Source organism: Anabrus simplex, chromosome 1 (genome assembly GCF_040414725.1).
Source record: "Anabrus simplex isolate iqAnaSimp1 chromosome 1, ASM4041472v1, whole genome shotgun sequence".
Lineage (NCBI taxonomy): Eukaryota > Metazoa > Arthropoda > Insecta > Orthoptera > Tettigoniidae > Anabrus > Anabrus simplex.
The window spans coordinates 933,384,218-933,395,204 of NC_090265.1; the positions used below are offsets into that span (position 1 = coordinate 933,384,218).

A 10,987-nucleotide genomic window follows, 5' to 3' on the forward strand; every position below is an offset into this window, starting at 1 on the left:
TCAAAACAAACGGCTTGTCATGCTCACAAGGGGGATTCTTTTACTTCACGTTAATATGCGATCTCACACGGCTAATCGAACCCGAGACCTCATCACTTCATTTTGTTGGGGACAATTTGATCATCCTCCGTAGAGTCGTGACCTAGTGTCTAGTGACTACCACTTACTCCTGCGCCTGAAAAAGCATTTAAGAAGTCAACGCCACGAAGACGATGACGACCTAAAAAACGACTGCGCGGCAGTGGATGCTGCAAGATGGAGCTATAGCCCACACCACGGAGAGTCACCTACCCTTCTGCAATGACACATGGGAAACACCGAATTTCTCGTGGAAGTCCATTCCCGTAGCTTTCCTGCAGTCGGGGTTCGTGACATTTTACTCTGGCAGGGCTGTGCGGCCATCTCTTTCCTCTCCCCAATCGGTTGAGTTATTATTGGCCAGCACCATGATACATTTATATGAATAATAATAATAATAATAATAATAATAATAATAATAATAATAATAATAATAAGGCCGGGCTGAGTGGCTCAGACGGTTGAGGCGCTGGCCTTCTGACCTGAACTTGGCAGGTTCGATCCTGGCTCAGTCCGGTGGTATTTAAAGCTGCTCAAATACGTCAGCCTCGTGTCGGTATATTTCCTGGCACGTAAAAGAACGCCTGTGGGACTAAATTCCGGCGCCTCGGCGTCTCCGAAAACCGTAAAAGAGTAGTTAGTGGGACGTAAAACAAATATTATTATTATTATTATTATTATTATTAATATTAATAATAATAATAATAATAATCCGCTGGTACTAGATGAATAAAAATCTGCTTGCATTACAACATTAATTAATGAATCAACTACACTACAATGGCATTTATGCACACACATTAATAGGCTAACAGCTAATGCAATCGCGACTATTATGGAACTGCACTGTTTCACTGATCACAGTCATATTCATGAATACATATACTCAGTGCACTCCCGAATTTCTCTCTCCTTGCTCCAATTTCAAAGCATGAAAACGTATTTAACAATTTGATCACACTATAAATAGTGCCGTCACGTTATGGTTACATTTTAAATCTTTATTTTAGCTTCTTTATAGAACTGAATCGTTTAAGTAGTTACTTTAATGGAATTCATTGTTTTGTAAAATGTTCAGCAATTAATCTCAAAAAAAAAAAATGAATACAGGACGTGGAGGGAAAAGCATGGGTACATTGTAAAGTGGTTGGAGATGTGCTGAGGGCTCCGCCGTTCAGCACTTACACCCGACAGCGCTCTTCCTTCCCCTGACAAGCCGATATCATCCTTCCAAGCTCCTCCCACGTCCCGCACCCCGCAGCCTTGCTAAACTCTAGGAACCTACTGAGGGCTCTGCCGGACAGACCATACTAACCTTGCAGACCATACACCCGCCTGCACTCTTCCTTCCCCTGACAAGCCGATATCATCCTTCCAGGCTCCTCACGCACCCCGCACACTTACAAAGTGTGGGACCTACTCAGGGCTTCGCTGCCACAGTTCGAACGCCTCACGACTAAAGAGAAAACATCGAGCGTGCTGGACAGCAGCCAGCAGCCTTTGCCATTTTCTTGAAAATAGAAAAGCAAAATTTTACTGCCGAAATATTAAAGATTGTATAACTGAACAGAACGCCACTATAAGTTCGACTTCGCTACATTTGTCCATCCCTTTACATAATTAATTACAGAGTGAAATAACGTTAAATGGTTTTTAAAAGGTGGTAGGGCGGCGTCCAAAACCCCTTCATGCACGAACTGCCACTGCTTTTCTGCTCACCAGATCTCGCACCTCAATTTTCCTTCATATGGGGCATGTGGAAAGACAATGACCCGCCTAAAAGTATAACGTTTTATTTTGCATCCTTATAGCAACCTCTATTCATTAATATGTTCCATAATATTCAGAAAAGTTATGAATTAAAATATGTGGCACGTGATGGTACACATTTTGAACACATGCTGTACAAATTCAATTGAATATCATGTCAGTGTCATTTGTTTTGCCGCATATGGTAGAACTATAAACTGCCCCCTAATGCACATCCTCGTATGAACATACTTCATCGCTGAAAATATGACAGTTGACATTCTTGTTTCAGAAAACGTGAATGATAAGTTTGAGGACGAGTCAGAAGACAGTAGTCTGCAGACTGTGGATGGAACCTACAAAGGAATACATCTCAACTCACCTCTGGGGAGAACAGACTTGGATCTGCTTATTGAAACGTTTCGGAAGAAGAAGGTAAGTCAAGAGAATATTTTATCCAAAGGATATCCTACACTTCGGGTTATTTTTAACTTTGACTCCTTTTTGCCATAGGTTTAACGTCACTTTATCACATAAGTTTTCACCGAAAGGGTGGAAGAGTGCTAGGATTGGGTAGGTTGCGGAGGTGGCTTTAATGAAAGTTAGAGCCACAGAATTTTCTAGGAGTCAACATAGGAAATAACCGTAAACTATCCTCCGGGCTGCCACCGGCAGAATTCGAGCCAACCATCAGCCGGATGAAAGTTCCAGCTAGGGGACTGAAACCACACAGCCATGTTTATCGGTAGTTTAAGGACTAAGATATCATAATCACCACCTCTGTATAGTATATACTGTACAGCAGGATGTATATCTGTATTCGATTAAAATTTTGGTATTTTCAGGAGAGAGTATAATTTAAAATACGTACCTCTTGTCCATATTTTATAACTTTCCTAACTATAGGGTTGCCGCAAGGATAAAGTATATTTCATTTTTCAGTGCATAACTTACCATCGATGCTTAACAGGTCATAAAAAATACTACGTAATAAATCGTATCAGCATGGAATATGATATGTATTTCACATACAGTACAAAAAGTAATTAAGAAGCAAACATTACGCACACGATGCTAGTAACTGTATAAATGCTTTAAAAAAATAATAATATTGAACTGCGGATGGCAGCTACCGCATATCAAGGTTTAAAATATTGTGTAAATTGATTTATTTGTTTAGGATCCGACTTCTTGGCTGAATGGTCCGTGTTGAGGCCTTCGGTTCAGAAGCTCCAGCTTCGATTCCCAGCCTGATCGAGAATTTTAATCTCGTCTGATTAATTCTTCTGGCTCGAGGACTGACTGTTTATGTTTGTCCCAACACTTCTCTCTTAATATTCAGACAACACACCATACTAACAACCACCACAGAAACACGCTATAGTGATTACTTCCCTCCACAAGGTTGACGCGAAGGTGGGCATCCGATAGTAAAACAGGGGGAAATGCACATGTACGACGCAGTTCGCACCCGCGACAACACAGATGTGATAAAAGCGGCAGAAGAAGAAGAAGATATTTATTTAGTATTCCACACCTGAATCAGAGGGAACAAAACCTTCGAGAGAGTTGACCGGGATCGAGTACATTTTTAACGTCCCTGAGTCTGGGGGATACAACTTTCAGAAAGACCGACCAGGATCGAACTATTTAACATTGTATTCTTGGTCATTTCATGGTATGTGCCTTTGGCCAGCGCTTGGAGGGGTGTAAATCATTCTTCAGCAACACAGAGTATTTGAAACCCAGCAAACGCCATACTGATATGGTTAGATTTTGAGCGATGGTGGGACAAGAAATCTGTAGGGTTGAGAAGGCACCGAGCTGCGGCGGTCATAAATAAGGTACAGCCCTGGCATTTTCCTTGTGCAAAAATCAGAAACGAAGGAAAAGCATCCTCAAATCAGCCTACGATGGAGTTCAAACTCACTACCTCCCGAGCGCAAGCTAACAGCTGTACTGCGGCCAGGGTATTATATAGCTTTCTTCTTTTTACATTATGTTCAGTCTAGTGATACGAATCCCCCACTTGGCTGCTATTAGATGGTAGTTCACTGAGCTAAAATTTGATCTCTGAACCATGTGCATGGGCGGTGAGCTCCTAAACAACTATAAAACACGCAGTTGCGTCCAAGTAAAAAGTACGAGCCTGGACGAACTATTCAAAATTGTGGCAAAGTTGTTAGGCAATTCTGAACCAATTATGTACAAAGAACAAAGCATGAGAAGAAGTTTTACCACTGTGGGTGGGGAAGTAGAATCTTCTGCTTGTCGTAAGAAGCGAATAGATTGAGGAACATATAGGAAGGCGGGTGAGAACTAGCTATGGCGTGAAAAGAAGTACTATCACATGGTCGTCAGCCAATAGCTGACAGTCGGATGTTTCTCTTCCATGAGCGCAGTTCGTGGCGCGTACGGAGTTTGTTGCTGACGTTTTTTGAGTTCACGCTAAGTAGTAGGATTATTTATTGCATTCGTGTTAAAGAATATGGGTGACAGAAATAACATTTGTAAACTACAACTGCAAGGTTGTTTGCCTCATAGTTACTCGTTCCTAATTGAAGAGCCTACTGCCGGGAGAGAGAGAGAGACGTCATGAAAGCAGTCTGGTGACATCACAATGGCCTACTCTGCCTCACCCTCCCGACGGTATTAGAGCATTGGAGGTCTAGGTAGTCTTTCGTTTTCACGCTCTTCGTGGCCTTTGCCTTACTTTGACCGATACTTTCATTATTCGAAGTGTCAGATCCCTTCCATTTTTCCTATGATTAGTGTTAATAGAGGATGGTCGCATAATTTTACTTCCTCTTAAAGCAATAGTCGTCACCACCACCACCACCACCACCACCACCACCACCACTACTCTCTCACACTCCGCAGAACGCTCTTACTCACCCGCCTTCTAATGTGCTCCTCACTTTAACTGGGGTAATCCCAGGGGGCATTTAACATTAGTGTGACCACGTGTCTCCTACTAGCTTAGTCTTGCATTTTTTCTACTTACTTATGACAGCCTCCTTGCTTTCAATTTTCCTATCCGATATCCATTGATCAATCATTATTTTCTTCCGATCCCGATGCTATTAGCTTTGCGACACCCAGGGATTCATTTATTTTCTCGTCCTTCACGGCCCTTCCTGTCCTTACTTTTACGCCGTCATTTTGTGAAGTGTCGGTCTCTTCTTTTTTCTACAGGTACTTGTACTTCCCCATAATACAATAATCACCACTACCGTAACTATAAAACAGTGTTTTCTTGCCTAGAACACGTAGGGTTTAGTGATGAGGGTAAATTCTTACAGTTCTGTGATATCTAGGGATGTAACACACAAGAACTGGGTGAACAAGATAAGATGTTAGAAAGTGCTACTACTTTTCCTGTTATACTCTAACATCAGAAACATGCAGCCCACCTCCACCGGAAAAGAGCTACATCACCTCTGGACGAGGTCACGATTTTTTTTTATCTGCCTCCGTTGCCAAGTTAACTTCCGTCCTCGGAGGGCCGGGTTCGATTCCTTGTGATGCCAGAGATTTAAGAATGACAGGAGGTCTAGTATGTGATTGAAATGGTACAAGCAGCTCACATCCATTGGGGGTGTGCCTGAAGAGATCTGCACCAACTCAGGACGAGGACACGAGTTTTCTTTAATCCCACATCACGTGAAGCTCAGTCATTGCTGGTATTTATGTGTTTCATTCGCCATGTTATCTCTCTCCTCCTGGATAGTTTACAATGAATATCGTCGTTGCACCTGAGAAAACTGCTGTGCGATATATTTCAGCTTAGAACTTTGGCCGATAAGGTTCTCTCATTTAAGGTTTAATATTTGGGAAGTAATTTCAAAGACTTGTCGCTCTATCATAATTGCGCTGCGGGTCAGTATTTCCACCCATTACATTATCAGATACGGGTTGTCGCAGGCGCAACGACGATATCCTGTGGTGTAGGGGTAGCTGCAATGCCTCTCGCCCGGACGCCCAGGGTTCGATTCCCGGCCAGGTCAGAGATTTTTCTCTCGATCTGAGGGCTGGTTTGAGGTCCACTCAGCCTACGTGATTAGAATTGAGGAGCTATCTGACGGTGAGATGGCGGCCCCGGTCTCGAAAGCCCAGAATAACGCTCGAGAGGATGCGTCGTGCTGACCACACGGCCCCTTGTAATTTGCAGACCTTCGGGCTAAGCAGCGGTCGCTGGGCAGGCCAAGGCCCTTTCAAGGGTGTTAAGTGCCGTGGGTTTTTTCAACGACGATATGTTGTTTCATCGTACATGACAATACACTTCAATGAACAATGAGTAAATAAAAAAATTTGTGAACAAATATCTTGCTTCCGTAGCAGCAGTATCTCTCGCCTAAGTTTATTGGTAGAAATACTACCTGCAACTGCTTGCAGTGGATTTTTGACCTGCTGCTTATTAGAATGGTATTTTATTCTTTTAATTAAAAGTGCTTTTAAAAAAGTGGGAAGGCGTGGTTTACACAATGTCTTAGCTGCTGGCTTTCTGCTCGAACTGCTGAAGTTCCAATTGTGGTCGATCCTGAGAAGTAATTTTCACCCGAAATACCGCGGGGTGTCAAGAAGGGCATCCTGGTTTAAATTAAAAACCAAAATGAGCCAAGGTTCCTCTAGAAACTCAGAAATATTTGTAACAAGCTGAAGAACGTTAGTCTGGCTACTTGACTGAATGGCCAGCGTAGTGGCTTTAAGTTCAAAGGATCCTTAGTTTGATTCTCAGTCAGGTCTGGGATTTTATTTTATTTTATTTTATTTTATTTTATTTTATTTTATTTTATTTTATTCCTCTAGGTCGGGGACTGAGTGTTAAACGTTTTTTTAATACACACGACTTTACTTACACGCAACGTACCACACTGCCAACCACCAAATGCATACCTGATAATAAAATCCCTTGAAACAAGATTAGCTTCTGGATAAGCACCCGTTCGTAAAACTGGGTCAAATCCACATGTGCGACAAAGATCACACTTACGACCACATCAGAATGTGAGAAAAGTTGCCAAAGGAAAGGAGGGTATGAGAGCTCAAAACTATACAGAACGGTTTTGTGCCTTTCTTGATCGATGGTTGATTGGATGAAAATTTAATTCGGACCATTACTTTCCATAAATGTCTACTAAATAGTCGTTTGAATGCTGAATGTTCGCATTTGTTGAGAGGTGGCTGCCCACATAGAGAACATGTTCATCACTTTTAAGCTAGTTCAATTAACCATGGTAGCATGAGCAGCAGCGTTCCAGGTTAGTGCAGGCTGATACAAAAATTCCGTTTTACTGGTGTTTATGTCTAGACCAATGCTCCTATATGCCTCGATAAATGCTGCGGGTGTATATCTATTATGTCATTTCTGTTCGAATATCAATTTAAAACTAGTGGAAATATTCACTACTGTATGTGCGTTGCAGAATATCCACACTCCAATCGCACTCGGCTTCGTTATTGTGTGTTTCACGCAACATATTTCAGCGCTGCTATGTTTTAGCCATACCAAGAAACAAGATGTATTACCGTTGATTTGTTGCGGTGTTGTGATGTCCACACACGAAAGTTTCTGAGAAGAAAGCTGTTCAGTGAACTCTGCTCACAGCTGAATTTTCCATGCTGTTCAGTAACAGCTGTATTGCCTGTGGCTGACGGGGGCTTTAATATTTTCATATCGGCAATACTCGCTGTTGACATACATGATAGAAATAATCTTTCATAATATCTCCGTTATAAGATCTGGTTCTAGGACATTTCGTACCACCGGACATTTCGTACCACTTGACCGGCTGATTACCTGCGAAGTGTCAGTTAATAACTTAAAAAATACTTAGGAGAGGACATTCCGTACCACTCCAAGAGTGGGAAGTATTGCGAAGTAAAAACCATATCCTTAATGAATGTATTCATTTGCACATACATTGTCCACTACTGGCGCAGAAAACTCCGCACGGTGTGACCACTACTGATGTTAACCTTCCGTCGGGCGCAACTGATCTGATTGGCACACGTTAATTATCTCAAATTCGTCATTCTCGGATCCGACTCCTTATCTGACCGGTTGTTTGTGTTTGTGCCAACCTTCTCCTCGTCATAATCAGACAATACACTACACTACAAAACACCACAGAAATACGCAATAGTGATTACATCCCTCCACATAGGGTTGGTGTTAGGAAGGGTATCAGGGCCAAATCCACATGTGACACACAGTTCGCACCGGCGACCGCACAAGGTGTGGAAAAAAGCGGTAGAAGAAGAAGAAGAAGAAGAAGAAGAAGAAGAAGAAGAAGAAGAAGAAGAAGAAGATTCGTCATTCGCGGCGACCTAGGTACTTCCACCTTTCAGAGATTTCCTGTTTCCACGTGACCTTCAAACCCATATCGGCCAGTTCATCAAAATATTTTATTTTACTTACCTGATACTGAAATAATGCAGTAGTTTATAAATATTCACAATAATAGTAATATTATCCATCCTTATGCTCGCCAGGCAAATTGCACCCGAACACGATATATATTTCTATTGCATTGTTTTGTTTCAGTATTTATACTTCAAAAAATCGACTTTCTTATGATAATATTTACATAGACATAAGTGATAAGTATAGTTTAAAGGACAGTTATTAAAAATAATATAGAAGTTTCTTCAGCAGATGCTGTAAATTATTTTTGTTTCTGATTTCTTAAATGTGTCTGTCAGGCTCATTACGCCCGCTGGCGTGGAAATGGAATTCCAATTTCGCATCAAGTGGTACGGATTGTCCTGGCATAAATATTTGGGGATTGCGGGAAAACAGTTCGCAGGAAGATAATTACCTAGGTGGTACGATATATCCACAAAAATCAAGTGGTACGGAATGTCCGTGGTCCGAAATGTCCGGACACCATAAAGTCTAATGCGGTGGAAATGTAGGGGCCAGGTTGAGTAGCTCGGACAGTACAGCGCTGGCCTTCTGAGCTTACGTTGGTGTGCTCAATTCCGTCTTAGTCCGGTGGTATTGTAGGGAGTCCAATACTCCAGTCTCGTATTTATTTATTTATTTATTTATTTATTTATTTATTTATTTATTTATTTATTTATTTATTTATTTATTTATTTATTTATTTATTCATTCAGAATCAGCAACAGCATAACGCCGAATTACAAATATCCGAGCTATGTATGTATATATTAACTGATTGGCACCTCGGTGTTCCTAAAAACAAAGGCAGTTACTGTAACGAAATTAATAACGTAATTAATAATAAAAATGAACATATATTAATTTGAATATTAATTAATTAAATTTAATCCTTCTGCAGTAATCAGTTAGCTCACAATGAATTTGAACCAGCTGGTTAGTTCACCCCTTCTCATTCCGGATCAGAATATAAACATACTCAACCAACAGCTTACCTACCCATTCCAATGTGCACCTCTTAAAATACCTGACAATGATATTTCCTACTGAAATTGATAAAATAATGCGAAGTTCCGTTAACGAAATTATTGGACTACATTGTGACACCCCAGATGCAATGCTTTACGCACCACGCAGTCTTAGAGGATTTGGCATTTTCAAAACTCAATGGGAGGCTTGTATTCAGCACATATATATTTGCAAGTGGCTTATGCGTGTACGAAGCCCATACATACAGCCACTAGAGAGCTCCGTACTGAAATCGCCCATTGCCTTGAATGCTTGCCGCTTAGCAAGGATCAAGTTGAACGTCTCGAAAATCCTCTTCCTAAGCTCATCCGAAAAGTACTGCGTGAAGATTCTTTCGAAAATTGGTGCTCATTGCCATCCCAAGGTAAGGGAGTAGTATTCTTTTCCCACTGGAATAAAGGAAATACATGGATTAGTAATAAGAGAGGTATGTCAAGCGGACAATGGCCAGAAGCAAAATGAACTGTAATGTCATCCTAGTTCGATTTCTCCCTGAAACGAGCCTTAATACATCCCGCTGCAGAAGATGTGACGAGCTCGAAACCTTACCTCGTGAATTAGGGTTCCGTCATGAGGGGGAGTTGATGAAAATCAGTCGGCACAATACAGTCCGCACATTGATTGCTGGGAGCCTCCATAAACAACACTTGAAGGCCTACGAAGAAGTCGGATGTCTTTCCACAAATGGATTGTTGTAATTGATCCCATTGTAAGATTCGAGGAATGTGAACAGAAGCCTCAATTAATGTGTGAGAAAGAAAATGCCATGCACCGAGGATCTCGGAAAGAAGTATGAGATTAAAAACTGGGAAATCATTGGGCTTATGATTGGCGCTAGAGGGACAATTCCAAAGGAGACGCGGAACTTCATAAGGCCGGGCTGAGTGGATCGGACGGTTGAGGCGCTGATCTTCTGACTCCAATTGGCAGTTTCGATCGTGGCTCAGTTCGGTGGTATTCGAAGTTTCTCAAATACGTCAGCCTCGTGTTGGTAGATTTACTGGCACGTAAAAGAACTTCTGCGGGACAAATTTCCCGCACCTCGGCGTCTCCGAAAACCGTAAAAAGTTAGTAGGACGTAAAACAATATTATCTTTAAACTTAATAAAAATAAAAATATCCAAGACAGCATCATCCAAACCATAGTGGACTCTATGCTAATACATTCGGACTTAAAAGACCGTGTATTGGATGTTCATTTTTCCAATAAAATCCGGAAGAGGAAATTCACCTGATAGTTTTAACTCAAACTTCGCTTGCACCCAAACAAAAGATACATGGACTGATTCCCTAATAGGAATGGTTATCAGGTGGATTATATAAATTAATTATTAATATATATTAATTTATTAACATTATTATACATTCATGCATTCATTCTTCTATACGGCTATCTCCGTGCCACGTTTACACAATCTACCTGCCGTTCTGTCACACAGACTAATGCCCTTCCCTTTGTACTCTTCCCAAAGATCCTTTAGTCTTTGGCTTCTCCTTTCTCTCTCTTTCGCTGATATGCTCCATGGCTTGGCCAGTGGCTTTTCGACTGCATTCCTTACTCCAAAAACCTTTTTCCTAAATGTTGTACTGCTCTGTATCTCTTCCTCCTAGACATCCACTTCTGGTAGGTCTATGTGCACTTGTGTTAAGCGAGCGAGGCTTCATATTCTTAACAATATTGTTATTGTTATTATTCCTTCTGTTTTTGTTTCACCCTCTTTGGGG

At 41.4% G+C, this 10,987-nt stretch overlaps 1 protein-coding gene across 1 annotated transcript in view; it reads left to right on the top strand.

Annotated features, from left to right (window-relative positions):
- Positions 1-10,987, top strand: part of rdgC (retinal degeneration C) — a 1,179,561-nt gene that overhangs the window by 759,592 nt on the left and 408,982 nt on the right. Inside the window, exon 6 of the mRNA XM_067148666.2 lies at positions 2,120-2,262. Within this exon, the coding sequence (XP_067004767.2) occupies positions 2,120-2,262 (143 nt within the window). The remainder of the gene's footprint in view (positions 1-2,119; positions 2,263-10,987) is intronic.